At 39.7% G+C, this 25,127-nt stretch overlaps 1 protein-coding gene across 2 annotated transcripts in view; it reads left to right on the forward strand.

The window, feature by feature from the left end:
- il11ra (interleukin 11 receptor, alpha) overlaps positions 1-24,134 on the forward strand; it is a 113,384-nt gene extending 89,250 nt beyond the window's left edge. The window contains exons 8-12 of one of the 2 annotated variants that reach the window (XM_041188104.1): positions 7,917-8,058; positions 9,218-9,328; positions 12,307-12,403; positions 16,718-16,791; positions 17,561-24,134. In XM_041188104.1, the coding sequence (XP_041044038.1) occupies positions 7,917-8,058; positions 9,218-9,328; positions 12,307-12,403; positions 16,718-16,787 (420 nt within the window). In that variant the 3' untranslated portion in view covers positions 16,788-16,791; positions 17,561-24,134. The remainder of the gene's footprint in view (positions 1-7,916; positions 8,059-9,217; positions 9,329-12,306; positions 12,404-16,717; positions 16,792-17,560) is intronic. The other variant, XM_041188113.1, reaches the window with a different exon arrangement.
- The last annotated feature ends 993 nt before the right edge of the window (positions 24,135-25,127 follow it).

The following is a 25,127-nucleotide window of genomic DNA, read 5'->3' on the forward strand; positions in this document are numbered from 1 at the left end:
CCCCACTTTCAACATCCTGGGGTTTACCATTGACCAGAAACTGAACTGGACTAGCCATATAAATACTGTGGCTACAAGAGCAGGACAGAGGTGATGCCGCAAAGCCTGTCCGCTGTTTTACAAGGCACAAGTCAGGAGTGTGATGGAATACTTCCTACTTGCATGGATGAGTGCAGCTCCCACAACATGCAAGAAGCTTGACACCATCCAGGACAAAGCAGCCCGCTTGATCCACAAACATTCACTCCCTCCACTATCGGCATACAGTGGCAGCAATGTGTACCATCTACAAGATGCACTGCAGGAATTCACTTTTTGTTAAACCATGTTGACTTTGTAGACAGCACCTTCCAAAACCACAACCATTACCATTTAGAAAGACAAGGGCAGCAGATAGATGGGAACACCACCACCTGGAAGTTCCCCTCCAAGTCACTCACCATCCTGACTTGGAAATATATTGCCATTCCTTTACTGTTATTGGGTCAAAATCCTGGAATTCTCTCCCTAACAGCACTGTGGGTGTGGCTACACCACATTGATTGCAGCGGTTCAAGAAGGCAGCTTACCACCACCTTCTTGAGGGCAGTTAGGGATGGGCAATAAATGCTGGCCTAGCCAGTGACGCCCACATCCCAGAAATGAATTTTTAAAAAATATTTAGTAAGCCTGGCAGCATCTATGTGAGAGAGCGGGAGAGAGTTAAAGTTTCAAGGCATGATCTTTCATCAGAACCAGGAAAGGTTAAAAATGCACAAAAATGTAATACATTTCCTGATGGTTAGCCAATCCTCTCTCCATGCTAATATATTACCCGCAACTCCTTGTGTATCAATCTTTCACATGGCGTCTTATTGGGAATACAAGTATACTATTACCTGCTGGTTTCCCTTTATATACCCTACTAGTTAGATCCATAAAAAACGCTAATGAACTTGCCAAACATGATTTACTTTTCGTCAAACCATGTTGACTTTATAGAGCTGGTGTGGTGAGCATACATGTGGAAACTAATGCTGTGCTTACCAGTTATGTTGCTGAGGGGCAGCATTTAGACGAGAAACAGGAGGGTGCCAAAGATAGATCCTTATGGGGCACGGGAGGTAATAGTGCAGGAGCAAGAAGAGGAGCCTTGAAATTAGTACTCTAGCTACGATTAGATAGGGTAAGAATGGAGCCAGGTGAGTGCAGTCACACCAGCTGAACAACCATGGAGAGGTGTTACAGGAGGATGGTTGATTTAACTGGATCAAAGGCTGCAGATAGGTCAAGAATGATGAAGAGGTCTAGTTTACCACATCTTCAATAAAATATTGATTATTTCATAACTTCCAGGGTAACTTCCAATACCCGGTTTACCTACTTGACCACCACCTCAAACTAGCAATGCAAACAGCAGCAATAATTTACAAAAGCAAAATGCTACAGATGCTGGAAATCTGAAATAAAAACAAAAAGTGCTGGAAATACTGGGTCAGGCAGCACCTGTGGAGAAAAACAGAGTTAATGTTTCAGGTTGAGATGATCTTTCATCAGAACTGAAGAAAGATGAAAATAATCATTTGGTAGTATGGACCTTGAGTATTGCTGAGAAAAGAGACATGCTGTTGAATCTTTTTGTCTTACACTCATTAGGACAGATTCACAAGAATACCAATTGTAAAGGGAACAACTGTTTATACTGCATGAGAAGAGTGCTGATTGGTTGACTTGTGGACTCTGATTATTAGAGGTGCTACCATGGAGGTTAGGTGTCATTTCATCGAAGACATGTTTCTTCTGGAAACCAACAAAGATGTTTGAGAACAAAAATACCTGGAAAAACTCAGCAGGTCAGACAGCATCTGCGGAGAGGGATACAGTTGACATTTCGAGTCCGTATGACCCTTCATCAGAACTAAGACATAAAGAAATGAGATGAAATATAGAAATGAGACCAATGGATACAATTTTGGATCTGTCATTAAGAATGGCATGCATTTTATTGATAAAGTCACATTTGTTTTAGATGACTATTCCAGTTCCTTTGTCAAGTTTAAACATATGGATATCTGGATTGGCTTTGAGGCCTCGCGATGCCACAGACATTCGAGTTACATGTGAAAATTAGCCAAGTTGTTTAGAATCCCACATTATGCGTGCGCTAGATCGGCTAGGCATGCTTTCAAGGATTCAGCATCTTCAGTGGATGATGGTTTGTGATGGGATAGCTGGAGTAGAGGAGTCTGAACGCAGTAGATACCTGTTCCTGTTTGATGTGGGGCAAAGGCACACCAAAATTCAAGTCATGCGCAAGAACAAACTCCTTGCTTTCAGGGGGTACATGGTCAAAGAGATTTACTACATGTTGAAGCAACAGCTGAAGTTAGCCATTGCACACTGTTACAGTGGAATAGCATCATGTGTGGTATTCTCCACTAACAGGATGCTGTTGGCAAGCCAAGAAGACATTCTGCCTATCACACAAATGAGCAATGTGGTATATGAATTTCAATACTGGCATAATGCCAGGTAAGTGGGCCACATGTCCCAATGACTGGCGGATCGTATCAAACAGCACGTCCCTTCGGCTGTTCGCAACAGGCAAAGTACTGACTGTATCCAACCAGTCTGTGCTTGCAAAACTGAAAACGTACTGTTCAACATGCGATGTGATTCTGCGATTGGATAACACTTGCTAAACTTCTGATTATGCTCAGAATTACACTGACAACCAATTTAAGCTTATCAGTTGGGCACACTGTGTGACTCACTTGCCTGTGCTAGTAGCTACATATATTCACACACACAGGCCTGTCCTTTTGCAGGCAGAAGGAGCATATCCACGCATTGCACCTTTTTCAACTAAACAGAAGCTTGGGGGGAAAGCCGCCTGCTAGTTCATGCCTCAGGGCAATGCCTTGCCCAATTGGAGTTGAGCTGTCTGGTTTGAATTTAAACAAAAGCTTGGCAGCTAATAAGTCCCTTGTGCATCCTCCATGGCAACTTATCTACCAAGCAGAGTCCACTTGTCAATCAAAGATAGAAATGTAAAAATGTTTAAGTCAGTGGAAAGGGTGAAGGCAGGAGAGATTAAATAACAAAGAACTTACACTTGTATTTCACTTTACCACTTTAAATAGAAGTCCCAAGGTACTTCACCTTAAGGGTTCTGGTTGAGTTCACAAAGTGACTGAACCCTGTTACTATATTATAGCACAGAACACAACCAAATAGTGTTTATAGTTTGCCATTTCAAGTCAGCCTCCTGTAAACACAGAAAATGTATTTTTTTTATATTTTCCACAGCAGGATACAAATGTAGTCTTCATTACTGCATGTCTGATTTGCTGTTTATCTTCCTGAGTCATACTAATTGGAATAACCATGAATACATAAAGAATTCAGGTATACACGATCAAAACATGTTCGTTATTTATTTTGTATCTCTGGAAATATTGTCAATGGGCAGCCAGTGGCTGTAGTGGCAGAGTGGAGCCTTGATTCAGTGGGAGAGCACTCTCATCTGAGTCAGAAGGTTGTGGGCTGAGGCTCACTCAGGAGTTTAAACACTGAAGGGATGAATTTCAGGCAGGGGGTCTCATTCTACTCCTCTACTTGGAGCCTTGGTGGACCATTTTTCCAAGATTTCCACAGCCCTTCTATCAAAGGGACAGGTCAGAAGTACTGTCTTTTCAGATGAGATGTCAAACAAAAGTCTTGTATGCCCCCTGAGGTGGCAGTAAGAAAAGGTCCCATGACACTATTCGAATAAGAGTAGGACAATTCTTCTAATGGCCTGGCCAATATTAATGCCTGAAGTAGCATCACTAAACTAGATTACCTGGAAAGTTACCTCATTCCTGTTTGTGGGACCTTGTGTACAAATTTGCAGGTTTTTCTCTGCGGATTACAACAGCAACTAAACTTCACCAATGCTGCACTGGCTGTGAAATGCTTGGGTTATCCTGAGGCAACAGAATATGCTATGCTTAGAGTTCTGAGTTTCTGTACAAAAGCAAAATACAGCGTGCTGCCTGACCTGAGTATTTCCAGCATTTTTTGTTTTTATTTCTTGAGAGTCTGTGTTGGCTGATCTTTGGTACTTAGACAATGATGGTGACATCATTGACCGTTTTTTGTGTGCTTTCTGGAGGAGCTCTTCTGGAATCATCTAATCATGAAACAATTACAGCAGAGAAGACGACCATTCAGCCTGTCAAACCCGTGCCAGCTCTCTGCAGCAGCAAGTTAGCTAGCCCCGCTTCCTGGTAGCTCGACAAATGCTTTCTGTTCAGATGCTTATTCAATTCCCCATTGAAAACCATGATTTAATCTGTCTCCACCAACCTTTCAGTCAGTGTGCCCCAGATCCTAACCATGTGGTGCGCGTATATAAAAAAAAAGCTTTCCTCATGTCTCCTTTGGTTCCTTTGCGCATCGTTATAAATCAGTATATCACTTCACACTTCTCTGTCAAGAAGAAGAAATTATGCCATTGATTCAGTCTTACATCTAAAATTCACCTGTCAGTTTGCTTTATTTGTGATTGTACTGAGAAATCTATGCAGATTGCCAAAAGAAAAATGTAGCAGTGTGGGTGAACTGAGGAGTGGAGTAATACAAGGGAGTTAATGCGGCATGCTATTTAAAATTTAAGAATACAGGTAGAGTACCTCAAATCTAGCAACCTCAGGACCGAGTCCATGCTGGATTTTGGAAGTTGTGGTTTTCGGGGAAACAGATCAGAAAACCTTCACTTAATTTGGAATGTCTTAATTCAGTGAATAGGGGATGCAGGAAAACAAACTCTTTCATGTTTCCTCCACTTCCCTGCAAATCAGTGCACCCTGTTTAAAATAAGGAAAGATGAATCAAGCTGAAATGATAGTTGTAACACAACTTTTTTTAAAATTCAAGCAGTACAGTACTCTTTTAATAATTCTCTTTGAGCTGGCTTTGACCAGGTGCAAGAAGGCAACCAGTACCCATGGAATGTTTGTATTTAAGCCTGTGGGCTTCTATTTGGGTGGCCTTAATAACATCATAACTCATTACCGGTACCCTGAACTGTAGCAGGAATAGGCATATGGTGTGATCCCAAGGCTAAATATTCTACCTCATTGGGTTCTGCAAGAGTCATTTGTTGTTCCTGGGTAAATTCAACTGTCTCTGTCACATCTGCACTGGGTCCAGTGAGGTCAGCGTTTACTGAAGCACAAGAAATTTTTAAAAATTTATTTATGGAGTCCGGGTGTCACTGGCTAGGCCAGTATTTATTGCCCATCCCCAGTTGCCCTCGAAGGCATGGTAGTGAGCTGCCTTCTTGAACCGCTGTGTTTTAAGAACGCACTCAGTGCTGTTAGGAACAGCGTTCCAGGATTTTGACCCAACAACAGTAAAGGAATGGTGATACATTTCCAAATCAGGATGGTATGTGACTTGGAGGGGGACTTGAATGTGCTCCCATGCATCTGCTGCCCTTGTTCTTCTAAGTGGTAGAAGTCATGGGTTTGAAAGGTGCTGTTGAAAGAGCCCTTGAGTTGCTGCAGTGCATCTTGTAGATGGCACACACTGCTGCCACTGTGCGTCAGTGGCAGAGGGAGTGAAAGTTTAAAGGTGGTGAATGAGGTGCAGATCAAGAAGGCTGCTTTGTCCTGGATGGTGTCGAGCTTCTTGAGTGCTGTTGGAGATGCACTCATCCAGAAAAATTGAGAATTTTCCATCACACTCCTGACTTGAGCCTTGTAGATGGTTGTCAGGCTTTGGGGAGTCAGAAGGTGAGTTACTCTCCAGAATTCGCAGCCCCTGACTTGCTCTTGTAACCACAGTGTTTATATGGCTATTCTAGTTCCGTCTCTGCTCAACAGTAACCCTCAAGTTGTTGGTAGTGGGTGCTTCAGTGATGGTAATGCGATTGAATGTCAAGGAGAGATGGCTAGATTCTCTCTTGTTGGAGGTAGTCATTGCCTGGCACGAATGTTACTTTATCAGCCCAAGCCTGAGTTGTTGTCCAGGCCTTGTTGCATATGGATACAGACTGCTTCAGTATCTGAGGAGTCACGAGTGGTGCTGAACATTGTGCAATCATCAGCGAGCATCCCCACTTCTGACTTATGGAGGCAAGGTCTTTGATGAAGCAGCTGAAGATGGTTGACCCTAGGACACTACCGTGAGGAACTCCTGCAGCGAAATCTGGGGACTGAAATGATTGACCTCCAACAACCACAACCACCTTCCTTTGTGCTAGGTATGATTCCAATCAATGGACAGTTTTCCCCCCATTTCCACTGACTTCAGTTTTTCTAAAGTAAATGGGCACATGAAGCCAAACAGTATCATTCGTGACTCCTCAGACACTGAAGCAACTCCCCAAATTTTTCCAACAGAGCCTGGTGGGGTCAAGGTTCACTGGAGCATGGGAAAAATATCTGCTTTTCACAATGTAAAGAACATATCATTTTATTTCTGTTGGACTGTTGTAAAGAACCTACCTTTTTATTTCTGTTGCACTGTGGACTAAAATTACAATGGCTGCAATTTGAAAGACATGTCTACTGAAACAGTGTGAGGGACATATACAATGTTGCTGTCCTGGAACAGAGTGGGCCATGAAAGACATGATGGTGCCAAAGAGGAGTCCGGTCTAATGGGGAACTGCCTGACAACAATGTTTTACTTGGCTCCTGACCAGGGTTTGTGTGAGAGCAGTGCCGCAGAATAGTTCCTAGCCTGAAAGGAAAAAGACCTAAAACCCCGCCCTCCTGTGTGTGTAAGATTCCAGTAATCCTACAATAATAGCTAGCTGGCATTTTCTTCTTATATCTCTATAAACCTGCTCTCTCTCTGAAAACCCTTGTCAAGAAGAAAAAGAGAAAATCACCATTAGAGACATTGAAAGGCAAGTGCTCAACTAAACAAAAAACCACCTTAAACCAGCTTATGTTTCAACATCTTTTGATGATCTGCTTCTATCACTGCTTTTGCCTACAACCACACCACCCCCTCCACTTCTCTCCCCCCCACCCAACCCCACCACCACCTTAAACCAGCTTATATTCCAACCCTTCCTGGGGTTCACCTAGTCCTGTCGAAGGGTCATGAGGACTCGAAATGTCAACTCTTTTCTTCTCTGCCAATGCTGCCGGACCTGCTGAGTTTTTCCAGGTGGTTCTGTTTTTATTTTGTATTTCCAGCATCCGCAGTTTTTTGCTTTTGTTTTTAAAAAAACTGAAAGTGCTGGAAGACCACCTCACGTCATTAACAAAGAACTGAAAGAAATTTGGAAGATATCGAACAAAATCAACCAATTGAATCCTTTACTCCAGAATTGGTGCAATTGAACCACCCTTAAATCCATGCTTTTATGGGTCTTGTATGTGTGTGTATAGGGATTTAAGAAGGGGTATAATTTAGTTTATAGTGTTAGAAATTAGCAGTTCATATTTCTTTCTTTTGCCACTGGTTAAAGATAATTTGTTTAATAAACAGTTACTTACTTATTAAGTTTACAAGCTGGTGCACATATTCTGTTAACCTAAATTAAACACTTAGGTGGGTTAATCAAACCTTTTCACATTTATCGCGGCTCGGGGACCAGTGGGGCTTGATCTTACAGCGCACTATACACAGTGATCCGTGATAGGACACTGCCAGTTTTTGGGTAGCTGGATTTGAGGCACTCTACTGTCAAAATAGAGCATTCACGTGAAAAGAGCCTTGAAGTTAGAATGTTGCTCTGCCTACTGGAATGATCACCATAGAACAGTTCTGTCGAAGGGTCATGAGGACTCGAAACGTCAACTCTTTTCTTCTCCGCCGATGCTGCCAGACCTGCTGAGTTTTTCCAGGTAATTCTGTTTTTGTTTTACCATAGAACAGGGATGATCACAATATTTGGAATCCTCCTAGATTCTTATTTTTCCCTTCATTTTCAGTTGGAGACTAAAACGAAAGCAGAAATCATCACCGATGCTATTGCTGCTCAGATGTATGTGATTCGTGTTAAAGCAAAAGATTCTTTTGACAATGGGAAGTGGAGCGATTGGAGTTCGGAAGTACTTGTCATGACATCGAGTGGTAAGCATAATCTACGTACAGAGCTACAAAAGCACTTGAAACCTTTTTATGTTGCAGAATCACCAAGTAGAAATGGTTTTAGTTTTGTGATGTGCTTCAGCAGTTGGTTCGGTTGAACCTGCTCCATTTACTTGCAGATGAATTTCATAGCACAAGCAGCAACAGAACATATTGCGCATGCACAGTTGTTTGAGAGCTGCAAATCTTGACTTTCTTTATTGGTCACGGATGGCTGAGGGCAGTCGGTAAAGATAAAGGGTAAAAATACATCACTGATGAAAGTGATGTGCCATTGGAAGGTATTTAGAAATGCTAGTATTAAAACTCATTAAGGAACAAAGTCATTCCTATATGACCCATCTGACTTTCAAACACAGGAAGCTCACCCCTTGGGATATAATCAGTTCATTTTCAATTTTTTGCAATTCACCTAGTTTCTGAAAGAGTGTTCCAGAAGAAAATCAGCCATTTTGTAAACAACAAGAGGTAAATATTGGCCAAGACATTGGAAAAAATTCTGTGCATATTCGAGCCAGCTGCTTCATCAGTTGAAAGGCGAGCAGACCGAAGTGGAATTACATTTTCTCTTTCTTTCTGCACTTCAGTAGCCAACTATAAAGCGATATTAAGACAATGAACAGCCCACTTGCCTGAACTCCAGTTGCAGGACAGTACATAACATGGTAATGTAAAAAAAGAAGCTGATTTTAGCTGGTAAGCGATGCACAAAGACTAGTCAAGTGGTTGTTGAGGTCATAGCAGCTTTCAGTACCTATTTCAGTCCTGTAATTGTGATCAGACTGTGTAATATGACATTTAAATTGATTACATACTATTCCTTAGGGCACTGTTTTTGCCTGTTCTATCCAGTTATGCAAAATCCTAGTTACATCGTTGAATATTCATTTGAACACTGAGTAGTCGAACTACTGTAGCTCTGGCACATTGGAAATCCACATCCATGTGTGGGGATGTAGGGGGAATAGACTTAATGTTGCAGCGGTAATATTGAGACCATTTGGTCCCCAAGCTAAAAGCATACAATATGCAAAGTTGCCACATAAGGAGCCTCTTTCATGAAGGCCTTTGGGGTGTAGAACGCTCTTGTATAATTTGATTTGACTTTTGAAATCTATTAATTAATATTTATGCATTGCAGAAACATCTACGGAAAGCATCCAAACTACTGTCACCACATTGATGACGGACTTTGTGCACACATACAGTCAACCAACAGAGCCTAGCTTTTCTTCAACTTCAATCCTTTCAAGTAAGATCAGAGTCTAATGTTACTTTTGGTACTGTGTCAAGAATTAATGTTAAAGCCAAATGCCATCGGGAAGTAGGCTTAAGTCAGGAGTGGAAAATGCTGCTTGTGTGAATATGTTCATCAATCATATGGGGAGGAAAGAAATCTGGCATAAACTTTATTTATATTATTAAGCCAGTTTGAACACTGCATCCAATGAATTCTTCTGTATGTTGTATTTTTTGGAATATCCATTTTACATATTAAATCAAATAAGGGAAAAGTACCTTTCACTGAATACCAGTATACCAAAAGTACTGATTGTTTGAATTATTATTTTCTGCATTTAAGTATATAAAGATCAGTTTCTGTGCCTAATATACACATAATATAACAAACTTAAACACTTTTATGGTGTAAACAGCAAAGGAACTTACATTTGTATAGCAGATCTAACATAGAAAAAGAATCCATGGCTTTTCATAAAACCATAGTCAGCCAAAAATTGATTGTGAGCTAAAGAAGGTAGCAATAGTGACTAATAGTTTGATCAAAGGGTTTTGAAAAGATTATTAAGAAAACGAGGGAGTTGAAAAAGCAGAGAGATAAAGGGAGAGAATTTCTAAAAGAAAGCAAGAACGTTTTTAATTGACATATCTAGTCCAATAGATATTTAAGTTGGAATCAGGTGGGAGGCTGGCAAGTGGGGACCCTGCCATCTTTCTGCCTCTACCTCAATTAAGTTTTTGGCAGGAAGGCACGTGGACAGTCTTCCCAACCTGCTGCTTAAGGGCCTTACCCCACTGTAGCTGATATTCACCCAGCGGTGAGCGGCGGATGTAGTGTGGGGGTTCCCTCATTCATACACGCTCTGCCTGATCGAGGGACCGTGCCTGATTGAGGGACCTGACATCAGGAAACTGAGAGCCATCACCTGTCCTGCTGCAGACCCTGCGAGCCCACTCCCATCCTGACTTAACCTGTGCTTGAGTCTATCAGCAATCCTGGGCCTCGGGTAGTTGTGGTACTGACAGCAGCCACTGCTGTCAAGCAATGAAGAGCTGTTATCCTTTGGACGACAGCTCTCAGTGTGCACAGCTTCTGTCCCTGGGGGCCTTGATCTGGGGAAGGCCTGCCACTGCCCAGTTAAGTGCCTGATTTGCACTTAATCCAGTGGGTCTTTCTGAAAAGAGGCAATGCAGGGATCTTGCTGGCTCTCCAGTCAGCAGGCAAGACTCCAGCCACCTCCATTAAATACTGCCCATTATTACCACAGCTGTTTTAGAGGCCACCAACTCAGGATTCCTTTAAAGGTGTTTTTGCTATCCTATTTTAACTTTGAGGTTGTTCTTCTAAAACAAAAGCTCCTAACTCAATGAATCACTTAACGATAAGGGCTTATTGGGCAGTACAAAAATCCAGAGAGCAAAGTCTGACTGCGAGAAACTTGCGGGCCTTTTTTAGTTTTTTTACAAATGCTTCCTATGTAAGTCTTAAACTTTCTGAGTTTTATTTTAAAATGAACTGAATGAAGAAAAGGATTGGCGTTTAATGCAATTTCACTCTCTAGGAAAGATGGGGAAGGCTTTAGAGAGGGTGCCGAAAAGATTTATGAGAATGCTTCCAGGGGTAAGAAACTTCAATAAGGAGGATAAATTGACTAAAAACAAAAAAACTGCGGATGCTGGAAATCCAAAACAAAAACAGAATTACCTGGAAAAACTCAGCAGGTCTGGCAGCATCGGATGCTGCCAGACCTGCTGAGTTTTTCCAGGTAATTCTGTTTTTGTTTAGGATAAATTGACTGTTCTTTTTTAGGAGAAGGTTGAGAGGTTATTTGATCGAGGTGTACAAAATCATGAAGGTTCTGGGCAGAGTAGATAGGGATAAATGCTGCCCATTAGCAGATGAGTCAAGTATCGGGGACACAGATTTAAGTATAAAAATATTTTCTAAAAATATAAAAGAAGGGAAGTGTTGTTGCAACTGTACAAGGCATTGGTGAGACCGCACCTGGAGTACTTTGCATGGTTTTGGTCCCCTTACTTGAGGAAGGATGTAGTTGCACTGGAGGCGGTTCAGAGGAGGTTTACTAGATTGATTCCAGAGATGCGGGGCTTGTCTTATGAGGAGAGATTGAGCAGTTTAGGCCTGTACTCTCTAGAGTTTAGAAGGATGAGAGGAGATCTAATTAAGATATATAAGATGCTAAAAGGGATAAACAAAGTAGACACGGAGTGTATGTTTCCTCTTGTGGGGCATTCTAGAATGAGAGGCCATAGTTTTAGACTAATGGGGTTGTAGATTTAAATCAGATGAGGAGGAATAACTTTTCTCAAAGGGTCGTGAATCTGTGGAATTCACTACCTCAGAATGCAGTGGATGCTGGGACACTGAATAAATTTGAGGAGGAGATAGACATTTTTAATTAGTAATGGGTTGAAAGGTTATGGAGAGAGGGTGGGAAATTGGAGTTGAGGCTGAAATGAGATCAGCCACGATCATATTGAATGGTGGGGCAGGTTCAAGGGGCTGAATTGCCTACTCCTGCTCTTAGTTCTTATGTTCTAAGTGATTGGCAAAACAACCAGAGGCGACATGAGGAGAAGCTTTTTTACACAGCAAGTGGTTAAGATTTGGAATGTACTTCCTGAGAGTGTGGTGGAGGCAGATTTTGTCGTGGCTTTGAAAAAGGAGTTGGATAATTAACCAAAGTAAAAACAATTGCAGAGCTAAAGGGAAAGACAGGGGAGTGGGGACTAGCTGAGTAGCTCTTGCAGAGAACCAGCATAGACATGACAAGTAAATGGCTTCCTTCTGTGCTGTTATCCTCCTCACAAATTGAAGTGAAAATAATTTTATAGTTTGCGGTCCATTTTTTTCTAAAAACTAATAAAAATTAATAACCATCAATGAAATCCAGATTTTGAGACATTTGTTTGACATTGTTTTACTTATGGTTCCATACCGTATAAACTGACCTGTTTCTGTTGCTTCAGCCACAGGTTCTGATGTCCTGGATAGAGAGATTGTCGTATTGATCTCGGTTACCGTCTCAGTTGGAATATCCATAGCAGTTGCTACATTTCTGTTATGGTATAAAAAACAGCATTTGAATTATTTTTTGATCTCATGTTTTTGTAATTCTTACTTATGACTAAGGATGAGTGTTAGGGTTTAATCATTAACTGTGAAGAATATTAAAACAATATTAATTATTTTAAGTATTTCAATACGAACATTTGAATTAGGAGCAGGAGTAAACCATTCGGCCCCTTGAGCCTGCTCTGCCATTTTACAAGATCATGGCCTCAACTTAATTATCTTGCCTATCCCCAATATATTTTGATTCCTTTGTTAGTCAAGAATTTATGTACCTTTGCCTTAAAAATATTCAATGATGCTGCCTGATCACTGCTGTCTAGGAGAAGAGAGTTCCACAGTCTTGTGACAGAGATCTCCGTCTTAAATGGGAGAGCCTTTATTTTTGAACTGTATCCCCTTGTTCTAGTCTCTCTCATAAGGGGAAACATCCTTTCAGCATCCACCCTGTCAAGTCCCCTCAAGATCTTATATGTTACAATAAGATTGCCTCTCGTTAATCTAAGCTTCAACGGATATAGCCCCAACCTGCCCAGCCTTTCTTCTTAAGATAACACTTCCATCCCAAGAATCAATTGAGTGAATCTGCTCTGAACTGCTAATGCAATTATGTCCTCTCTTAATTGAGAAGACCAAAACTGTACCCAGTGCTCTAGATGTGGTCTCAACAACACCCTGTACAACTGTGGCAAAGTATCCCTACTTTTATATTCCATTTCCCTGTCAATAAACAACAACATTGCATTTGCCTTCCTAATCACTGCCTGTACCTGCATACTAACTTTTTGTGATGCATGTACAGGACAACCAGATCCCTCTGTACCTCAGAGTTCTACAATCTCTCTCAATTTAAACAATATGCTGCTTTTCTATTCTTCCTGCCAAAGTAGACATGTTCACAATTTCCCAAATTATACTCCATCTGCCAAACTTTTGCCTGCTCTTTGCGGACTCCTTATGTCCACTTCTCAAGTTACTTTCCTGCCTATCTTTGTGTCATCAGAAAATTCAGCAACCATACATTTGGTCTTGTCACCCAAGCCATTAATATAGATTTTAAATATTTGAGGGCCCAGCACTGATCCTTGTGGCACTGCACTTGTTTCATCATGCCAACCCAAAAATGACCCATTTACACTTGCTCTCTGTTTCCTGTAACAGTAACCTTTGATGTGGCATCTTGACAGATGCCTTCTGGAAATCTAAGTACAGCGTATCTGCAGGTTCCCTTTTATCTATGTTGCTTGTTACCTCAAAGAACTCAAATAAATTAGTCAAACACGATTTACCTTTCACAAAACCATATTGACTCTGCCTGATTGCATTGAGATTTTCTTTGTGCCCTGCTATAACCTCCTTAATAATAGATTCTAGCATTTTCCTTATGACAGATGTTAGGCTAACTGGCCTTTGGTTTCCTGCTTTTTGTCTCCTTCCTTTCTTGAATAGAGAATTTTCCAATCTGAAGGGACCTTTCCAGAACCTAAGGGATGTTGAAAAATTACAACCAATGCATCTACTACCTTACATATGAACATACAAAATAGGACCAGAAGTAGTCCATTCAGCCCCTTAAGCCTGCTCTGCCATTCAATAAGATAATGGCTGACCTGTTTGCATTTCAAATTCCACATTCCCATCTACCTCTGATAACCTTTTGATTCCCTTGCCTAACAGGAATCTATCTACCTCTGCCTTAAAAATATTCAGTGACCCCCGCCTCCACTACTTTCAGAGACAGAGAGTTCAAAAGTCACACAACCCTCAAAAAAAAAATTAATTCTCCTCAACTTTGTCCTAAAAGAGCAACCGCTAATTCTGGACTCATCCAAATTGGAAACATCCTTTCCAAACCCACCTTGTCAATACCATTCAGGATCTCATATATTTAAATAAAGTCACCCCGCACTCTTCTAAACTCCAGTGGAAACAAGCCTAGTCTGTCTAATCTTTCCTCCTAAGACATCCTGCGCATTCCAGGTATTAACCTAGTAAACCGCTCCCAGTACATTTACATCCTTCCTTAAATACGGAGACTAAAACTGCACACACTATTTAAGATGTGGTCTCGCCAATGCCCTGTGTAACTGAAGCATAACATCCTTACTTTTACATTCAATTCCTCTCATAATAAAGGATAGCATTCCATTAGCCGACTTAGTTACTTGCTGTACCTGCGTACTAACTTTTTATGACTAGTGCAATAGAATACCTAGATCCCTCTGCGCCTTGGAATTCTGCAGGCATCCTTCATTTAAGTAATATTCTGCTTTTTTCATTCTTCCTGCCAAAATGAACAACTTCACATTTTCACACATACTCCATCTGCCAGATTTTTTGCCCACTCACTCAACCAATCTATATTCTTTGCTGGATAATCCTCAGTGTGCTTAGAATTACACTGACAACCAATTTAAGATTGTCAGTTGGGATCGCAATGTGGCGCATTTGCGTGTACTGGAAGTTATACAGGGTCCTGGTCTTTGCAGACAGAAAGAATATGTACACATGCCTGATTTAGCTAAACAAAATAAGTGACAGCCATTCACTGACTCATTCCTCAGGAAAATGCCTTGACCAATCAGGGTCAAGCTGCCTGGTTTAAATTTTAAACAAAGCTTGGAATTAACTGTCAATCACCATCACTGGTGCATTCTCCATGGCAAGGCCTCTACCAATCAGAATCTACTTGCCAACCAATCATTACTCTCTTCTCATACAGTATGAATTATTGTTTTCCCCTTATATTGGTTTCTTGCGCAGTGTCCTGGTGAGTGCAAGACAAAAGGCTTCAACATGTCTCTTTTTTTCCAGCAATATCTATATCCTTATGCCTCTTCATAACATGCTTTCCTACCTATCTTTGTCTCATCTAGAAATTTAACTACCATGCCTTCACTCCCCTCATGTAAATCATTGATTGAAATTGTAAAAAAGATGAGGCAAATAATTAAGGTTCCTGCGGGACTCCACTCATCACGTCCTGCCAATCAGAAAAAGACCCATTTATGCATACTCTAGTTTCTGCCAGCCAGCCTTTCTTTTATCTATGCTAATATGTTACCCTCTACAGCATGTGTTTTTATTTTCCGCAATAACCTTTGATGTTGCACCTTATCAAATGCCTTATGGAAATCCAAGTACAGCATGTCTACAGACTCCCCTTTATCCATAGTGTATATTATTCCTTCAAAGAACTCCAATAAATTGGTTAAACATGCTTTCCTTTTCACAAAACCATGCTGTAGCTTCCCGAATACCTTGAGTGCCCAGCTATAACCTCTTCGATGATCGACTCTAACACCTTCCCCACAACAGATGTCAAGTTAACTGGCCGATAGTTTCCCTTTTTCTGCGTCCCTCCTTTCTTGAATAAAAGGGTTATATTTGCTACTTTCCAACCTGATGGAACCTTTCGAGAATCTAGCGAATTTTGGAAAATTAATGCCACGCTTATACTACCTCATTAGCCGCCTCTTTTAAGACCTTGGGGTGAAGTCCATCAGGACACGGAGATTTGTCAGCCCACAGCTCCACCATTTTGCTCTGTTACGCTTCCTTCGTGGTTGTAATTTTACCAAGTTCCTCTCTCCCTTCCACCTCCTGATTTACAGCTATTGACTGGAATTTTTTTGTATCTTCTGTAGTGAAGACAGAAGCAAAATATTTGTTAAATTCATAAGCCATTTCCTTATTATCTACTATTAACTCCCCATTCTCTCTCTCTCTCTCTCTAGAAGACCAACACTCACTTTACTTTTTTCCTTTTTAAGTATCTGTAGAAACTCTTGCTATCTGTTTTTACATTTCTTCTCTCATACTCTAATTTCTTTCTCCTGATTAACCTTTTAGTAATTCTCTGCCATTCTTTATGTTCTGACCAATCATCTGCCCTGCCACTCATCTTTGCGCAGTTATATGCTTTTTCCTTTTAAGTTAGCAGCTCCTGCTTTTAAGACCCTCGGAGACAAACCTCTACACCCCATGCCCTCCAAAAGTAGCCAATAATAACTTACCATTTCCAGCTCTATTGGAACAAAAACATAAAGACGTAATGAATGAAACGAAGGCATGGTAATGATTTACCTGTGATGCTAATCATAAATTGAGAGTACCGAGTAGGTTGTTCAGTCATTCTGCTTATGGGTTATCAATTGTCTGCCAAAATTCTTCATAAAATACCCTCCATACAAAAAACAAATCTTCAGTATGCTGGTTCATGAATCACCTTAATTATTTGCCTGAATGTGAAGCAAATGGTACTGAAACTATTGAATCAGTAACCTACCATATGTCTTATCTTCCCAGGATCAGAAGGAAAAGACAAGAGTCAGATAAGAATGGCATTTTGACCAAGAAGGCACTGCCTCTTTGTTAGTGTGGTATGTATGCATCCAGCTGGTACAATTCCAAATCTTTACCTTTTTCCAGTCTTCATTTTTTGAAAATCAGAAATCTGGAATAAGTATGAGATTTCAACTAATGATTTAAAACCAGCAAATATATCGTGTTTAACACATTTTCCTGTGGTGTGTTTGAAGTAAAGCATTGTTGTATGAATAGTGGGCTAGAATTTCAGCATCGCTATCCGCATACCGTTTCACAGAGGCTGTGTCATTACAACACTGTAGGTTAACCAAGGTGAGACAGAGAACATCAAAACGTCATCGACTCCTGCATTGTGTTGGTAAATGCCTTGAGGCAAATCACCACCCGCCCCCATCTCCCCACCGCCCCAAACTTCAGCTGCTGTTGGTACATGATACGGAAGATGAGAAGGATGGTACAGAAATAGACCTTGGAGGATAGATTTTGTGTTGTCATCCAGTTGCGGTAGTCTTTTGTAGGATGCCCGATTGCCTTTGGGAACCAGAGAGGAATTTTCTAGATTTTATTTTTTCTACATTTATCTTAATTGATTTTCTTTTTCCTTACTCAAAGACATTGCATAACTGTGTGGGAGGGAAGGCTACGGTATGTGGATGTTATGCTGGGAAAGAACAGGCTAAGTGGATCAGCTGGTCTTTTGTCATTTTTCTTATGTTGTATTATAGATCTTAAAATCTGTATCAGTAGACTACATAAATTAAATTTCTTTTTTTATCATAACCATTGGACATTTTATCACTGAAGTTGCTTTCTTATTCACAGCTCAGCTTACGTATAGTCCTGAGGAATTCCAACTACTATCTCATATGGACAATCTGTTCACTGTTTTACAGTTCTTCAGCTAACTGAAAAACATTACGAAGAAACTGGCAACTGGCCTTTAAACTGAAGGAAACGTCCAGAGATTGCCAACTAAATATTACAAGATTGAGTTGGTTAATTATTTTGTCATCATCTACCAGTGCAACGTCCTTTTGCTTTACAAAACTGTGTTTAAATGGAGTGGAAGGTGTTCTGTTTTTTTTCAGTGAGATTGTTGTATTTCCTGAATATAATCACCCCTTGTTTTTCATTGGTTTTTTCAGTCACCCTCTACTATGCTTTCCAAAATTTGGCTATTGTGACACAAATTTGTGTCCCAAAGCGACACAAATTTTTGATGCAGTTTTGTTTCTGCTATGAGTTTAGTGAGAAACCAAGTTAAAGCATGGAGAACCCCTGTACTGCAGTCTAAAAGGTCTGTATTTTATGGGCCACACAAATTGAAGTCCTTTCTGAAGATGATACAAAGGACAGCTGCTGGAAGAAAATGTGTTCTGCATCATATAAGGTTTGCAAAAATGACTGTAGTCTGCAAAAAATATGACCACTCTTAATTATATTTGCTGCAGTAACCTGCAACAACATGATACCTTGCAAGATTATTCCAACAAGCTGGAGTTAAGCTGAGGAAATGGTGATTATTTTGTTTAGAGGTCTGAGCTTGTTTTGCTTTTTGGTGCTTATTTTAAAGCACTTTGCCATTGAGAAAGGGATTTCACCTGCATTTTTTTTTTGGCAACAATAGGATTTTCTTTATAGGCGATCACTTCTATCTTTTAACTTAAGCCACTTTGGTGTTAGGTGTAGATAACAAGAGAAAACACAAAAGACTGATTTTGGACACTACCTGTGAATATTTTTCAGCTTTATTGATCACTCTGGCAATAGACAAGACAAAATAATGACCCCTTTTAAGAGCAGGTGGACGGTTATTTTTTAATGTTTTAGCACAGATTGTCAAGAAGTTAAATAAATGGTCATTTGGTTGTACAGAACTTGAGTATTGCTGAAATCGTACTGGTGCATTATCCATGGCAGCGCCTCTACCAATCAGAGTCCACTTGCCAATCAATCAGCACTCTTCTCATGCAGTATAAATTGTTGTTCCTTTGTGAATTGTCCTAATGAGTACAAGACCTTTTCAGCAATACTCAGATCAAATAAGTGTTGGGTAAAAAGCACAAAAATTGTGATGACACAGCCCCTTGGTTCGAATGGTTTGAATTTTCTTTTTGATTTTGAAATGTCAGACATATTTGGGAAACATTGAGGAGGCTGTGAGCAATTTGATTTCCCCTATTCCTGGAAGGAGGGGTTGGGGTGCTGGTGAAGGAAAAATGCAAATAATTTTTTTGAAGGTCATTCGTACACTCTGAAGTACTGAGTTTCTCTCTATTGTCATTTATAACTGAACAAATATTCACTAAGTACTGAAATAGTTACAGATGCAGTGTAACTTAATCCTATTCCTGTAGGAGGCATTTTAGAAATTACAACACAGTGCTCAGTGTAATATTGGTCGTATGTCACTTGCGGAAGTTTGAGATAACTTCAGAGGCTTGTGTGTTTTTTTAAATGTGATGAGTAGATTGAATGTGTTTTGTTTGTGAAGCCATTCATGGTAAGGGGTGAACGACCTACAAAGAACATGGAGAAAGCACAGTAATTATGCATTAGGTATTGATATGAAGGCAGCATTTTAGAATTGGTTGTGGTTACTTTTATTTAGTGGGGCATTATTGTGAAAAATATTAGCCTGATACCTAAGCACAAAATCACAGAATTGTTTCAGCACAGGAGGAGGCCATTCAGCCCGCCATATCTGCGCCAGCTCTCTGTAAGAGAAATGTACCTAGTGCCACTCCCCACCTTCTCCCATAGCCCTGCACATCCATCCTTTTCGGATAACAGTCCAATCCCCTATTGAATGCCACGATTGAACCTGGCTCCTCCACATTCTCAGGAAGTGCACTCCAGATCCCGGCCACTTACTGTGTGAAAGCTTTTCCTTATGTCGCCATTGCTTCTTTTGCTATTACCTATTGCCATGGTGGAAGATATGAACCCCAGTGCATTAACCTGGGCCTCTAGATTAGTCAGTGATATTACCATTATGCCACCGCCTCCCCAGATTGAAGGGATAGGTCCACCAGTTACGTATAATCACAGTATACAATTATACAAATTACAGCATTTAATTTGTTTGTTTCTCCTCCTCTTCCCCAGCCAAAAGAACAGTTCTCCAAACCATGATAATGATTGTCTTTTTGAGAAGTTATGTAGATATAATGTATGAATACCAACATTTTCTATGTTGGTCCTAATTCTATACAAATTGATGTTTCCACCCCAACCCCATCCACCACCCCTTAAAATGCATATTTTAAATTGCAGAAAGTTTGAGCAAAACAGTTAAAAACACAAACAAAAAATATAAATTTATTCTTAGATGCTACTGATGACTTTTTAAGTCCAGGTACATCATCCCATTTGAAATGCAGAATAGAAGATGCAAATTTACAATTTGGTTATTGCACCACTATTAATTAAATACACCAGAGTGAGCATCAACTGCTGTGGCCCTAGATGTGGCTGACTTAACTTGAGGGCCCTAACCATACACAACCAACACTTAGTGGCACTCTGCAGTCAGCTAGCCAGTGTGCTTCATCCAGAGAGAATTACTTAAATGGATAAATCTGAAATGAAGCACAAGCACCAATGGCTAACATTTCCAACTCAAGTTGCCAATATTATTGTGCCATAAAGAGACAATAAATGCCATCCACTTGGATCCTTCAATTTTACACCATCATAGGAGACCATTTGGCCCTCTGCTTCTGTTGGTTCTTTGAGGGTTTAATCCTATTCTTGTCTTTACTCAATGCATTTATAGACTCATAGATTGATACGAACATTATGTATGTAGGGGGATGGTGGTTAGACAGTCACTTTGACACATGCTTAAACCTTTTAAAGTGGTAATGTAGCTCTGGCACTCGTTGGGAGGTATCTAGAATTGGTAATGAGGATACAGTTACTGACACTGAAAGCAAGTTATTTACAAAATTACCTTGCAGCATCTTGCAGTTGAAGAAGTTTCTGGCTTTGCTGAATATAATGCATTTGCTATATCATTGATGTGTGAGTGACCAGTAGACTGATAATGCAGATATCACCTACAGTAGCTTGGAACGAACCCGTGATATAAAATTGAGACTGTGCAGACTAAAAGTGTATTTAAGGTTGTCTACAAGTCCCAAAGTTGTGGTTGCCTCCCAACCTATCCTTTGCCTCATAGACAGTGTTTCTCAATTATTGGCAGGCATTTATGCCAGGACCTACAATTGCAAATGGGTAGCGTAGAAACAGGGAGAAACAGTACACTTCTGGTACCCTGACAGTCCTCCTTTGTTCATTCTTGTTCCACAATTGGTACTGGAAATTTCAGTTAATATAATGAGGCATGTTATGAATCACATGTAAAATTCATAATACATCACATCACATGACATGTTAACACATTAAAAAGTTAACATGTCTGCTGAGAATCACGTAACTTGAAATGTTCACAGCCCCATTTGTAATTTTCAGTGTGAATTAATGACACGATTTTACAATCTTTTAAAGTTCGTATACCTCTCCTGTCTGAGCCAAGACTCTAGTACCTGAGCCACACATGTATGCAATACTTCAAAATACACCAATTGCCTTGATTTTTGATATACAAAAACATTGTGACCTCTAGTGTTCACCCCACTTCATAAGGGGTGAGATCTATCAGAATATCTTTAAATGCTAAAAAAAAAATTGTTTGCAATCATTACTGTAAAATCAAAGTGAGAAAGTTGGCATCCATTTTTTAAAAAAAGTAATTTCAGCATTAATTTTAAATGTGTAACTCCAGGAATTGCAGCTCCCAGGGGGCCCTAATTAAAGTGTTACACTGACTAAGCTTTCCAGGCTAAGCCTTATAGCCAGTGATGCACCGTAATTGGCTAGAGCTAGTAAAAAACATCAACTACTGTTCTTGCTTCTGACTGCTATCCAATAATTTGTATTGGAAACTGAATGGCTTAGTTGTGATGCCTAACAACATTCATTCTTCATTGTTACTTGCATGGTCACTTAGAAGTAATATTCAAGGGTTGCTTTTGCCCTTACAGTCATTCCCTTTATCTTTTAATTTGAGAACTTCCCCAGTCAAAGGCAATAATTCAGGCAAAGTATTACAGATGTAAAGATTTAGGAGCAGAGGTGCATGGGGACACCACCACCTGCAAGTTCCCCTCTAAGTCACTCACCATCCTGACATGGAACTATATCACCATTCCTTCACTGTCGCTGGGTCAAAATCCTGGAACGTGCTCCCTAACAACACTGGGTGTACCTACACCACATAAACTGCAATGATCCAAGAAGTTGGGTTGCCACCACTTTCTCAAGGGCAGTCCATACAAATGCTGGCCATGCTAGAGATGCCAACATTCCATTAATGAATTAAAATAAAAATCAGCCTTGTTATACTGTTTCTTATAATGCAATTTTCCCAAAATAGATGTAACCAATGCAAATTACATAAAGCATAAATCAAGTTTCTGAAATTTTTAGCACTAGTCTAAAAAAATATGCTAGATGCAGGCCCAGCCCATAAGACTGGCTAACATTCCCAGGATGAATTAACCATTATTTGGGAATTTCCACTAAGTGCACTATGGCTTTCGAGGAGGCCCTAAAATTAAACTGACTCTTTTGTAGTCTTTTTCAATCATTTAAATTCAGGTGATGGATTGCCACTGATTTTAAATGCTTATATTTTTGCGATAACCCTATTTTCAATAAAATAAATCAAACTGCGCTCTTAAATATATCAAGGAATTTTGAAAATAGCTCCTCTTTAAAATTTTTTTTTACGCTGCCCAAATGCTGGTTTGTGGCAGATTTTGCATTCAGCAGCAGCATGAGCTGGAACGGAAACTTGAGGTGGGAAAAACCTTCCTAAATTGCCCAGATCACCAATTACGCCCAAAGCCATGACTCCGTGTTTAAAATGAAGTTGAATGGTAGGCCAGAAGTTGTAATACAAATTGTTCAAGCTTCAGTAAGCTAGAAAGCTCTTTCCTCATATTTTGAGGAAGTGCCAACTTCAAGAAAAGGGAGAAAATTAGAAAAATTCCAGCTGGTGTCATACTGTGGAGTTGGGCTGCTTGGGACTGTGTGTTGATGGAGCTTGACAATTGTACCCCTTTGTGTGGTAAGTGAGAGCTTTTTTGACTTTGTCTACTAAGTGACAAGGAAAGAATGTTGGTGTGTGGAACAAAAGGGTGGGTGAAGTTTTCCTTCAAGCTCTGAATAATTTTTATGCAGATTGTTTGATTGGTAATTTCTGCCTCCCAGTTAGGCTGAATGTTGACAAATTGTCATTTGCTAAAAGAATTGTCGATGATCACTGTCATGTGCTGTCAACTCATGTGGGTTTAGTACGTAATGTGGAATAACTCGCTTTAGACCCTACAAATGGGTTAAATATTTTGGCAGAAGGTAACAGCTGTTTGCAGTATCATTTCACTTCAGCATAGTGTAACTCTGCAATGTTTTTAAAATATTTATATCTGACAGTATAAATTGTTCCATTTCATTGGGGTGACTGAAATTTAGTGCAGGCAGTACAGTCCTTGCCAGTCAGGTTTGGCTGTCAACCAAACCAACCCTCAGTTGGATCAGCACTTGTTTCTGGTAGTTTGGGAGATTGCCCTGCTATAATGGCTTAGGTAAGAGAAAGTGTAGTTGTTTTCGAGGTGAAGGGAAATATATTCCTGTATTGGAGATTTGAGCTTTGGAGAAATTAGAGAAGTAGAAATTAATAGAAAAAGTACAGTACTAATGCTGAATTTAGATTTTGCAGTAGTTTATTATAAACAAAGGGAAGGAAATATTTCATTTTAAAATCAAACAATAAGTTACAATTTCATTTTATTCAGAGAAGCTATCAATCTAATCTGCTTTTGAGAGTCTAAATTTAGTACTTGGTTTGTACATCTCGTACAGAAATGAATGAAGAGAGATTGTCATTGCTGGAAATACAATTTTAATATCTCCAAATAAAAATTCCATTACCAAGTACTCTTCAAATATAACTTATGACCATTCATCATCTTTATACCTCTGCACCAGCTTTATTCAACACTTTGGTGTAACATTTTTTAATAAGCTATAATCTGTTGGTTCCAAAAAACTGCCTCCTGTACATAAAATGTGATTTTTTAAAAATTGAATAAAAACTATTGTTACAATTTTTTCTACCATTTATTTTAAGGAAAATCTTGTCAAATTTTTCACTACAGGAAATATGAATGATTTAATTGCATTTGAAGTTTATTTTTCATTAAAATGTCTTGTTTGTTCATTGAATACCCTGTTTTTAATTATATTGTAATGGAATAATCTTGTATCCAGTCAGTTTTTAAAATAAACTGTTAAAATATCTGACATTAAAATTTTTTTTCATATTGAATTACACTGCTATGTACTCTTCTTTGCTACACCTTGGCACATGCAACTTCCATTCTGGTACTTTTATGCATTTTGTTCTGTGCTTTTGAGTCACACATTGCAACATCTCATTCACTCATTATGTAACTTATAAAACCCTTCTATTCTAGAATTGTGGGCGAGATCTTTCAAATGAGGTTGTTCTGTGCCATTGGCATTTGATAATAAATAGTACAGGTTGAGTATCCTTCATCCGAAACCCTTGGGGCCAGTGGTGTTTTGGTAATCTGCTATTTTCAGATCTACCATATATATATATATATATATATATATATATTCAACCTGTAATAAAGCTAACCAGACATTTTTGACCAGCAGAACATCCAAGTTACTTTTTGCATCCCAGAGTTTTATAATGTTCATGAAGACATTGAGAATCAATTGTTTCATTTGCACGAGAGTCAAATGTTTGATTTACACATGATGGCAAAGTTGGACGCAGCAAACAAGCAAGATCGTTGATGGGCAATACTATTTAATTGGATCTGTGAAAACTCTGCAATTGATCAAATGAATCATAAATAGAATTTAATATAGAATGGTTTGGTTGAATGGGCAGAGAAGTGGCAAATGGAGTTCAATCCAGGGGAGTGTGAGGTAATGCATTTGGGGAGGGCAAACAAAGTGAGGAATATTCAATAAATGGGAGGATATTGAGAGGGGTAGAGGAAGTGAGAGACCCTGGAGTGAATGTCCACTGGTTCCTGAAGGTGGCAGGACAGGTGGATAAGTTGGTAAAGAAAGCATATGCTTTCCTTTATTGGATGAGATATCGAGTACAAATGGAGGGATGTTATGCTGGAAATGTATTAACACACTGGTTAGGCCACAGCTGGAATTTTGTGTCACAGAAGCTCAGAATTTTAAAGGCACAGAAGGAGGCCGTTTGGTCCATTGTGTCTGCACCGGATCTCCAAATGAGCATTATGAGCTAGTGCCATTGCCCTGCCTTTTC

Source organism: Carcharodon carcharias, chromosome 1 (genome assembly GCF_017639515.1).
Source record: "Carcharodon carcharias isolate sCarCar2 chromosome 1, sCarCar2.pri, whole genome shotgun sequence".
NCBI classification, from domain to species: Eukaryota; Metazoa; Chordata; class Chondrichthyes; order Lamniformes; family Lamnidae; genus Carcharodon; species Carcharodon carcharias.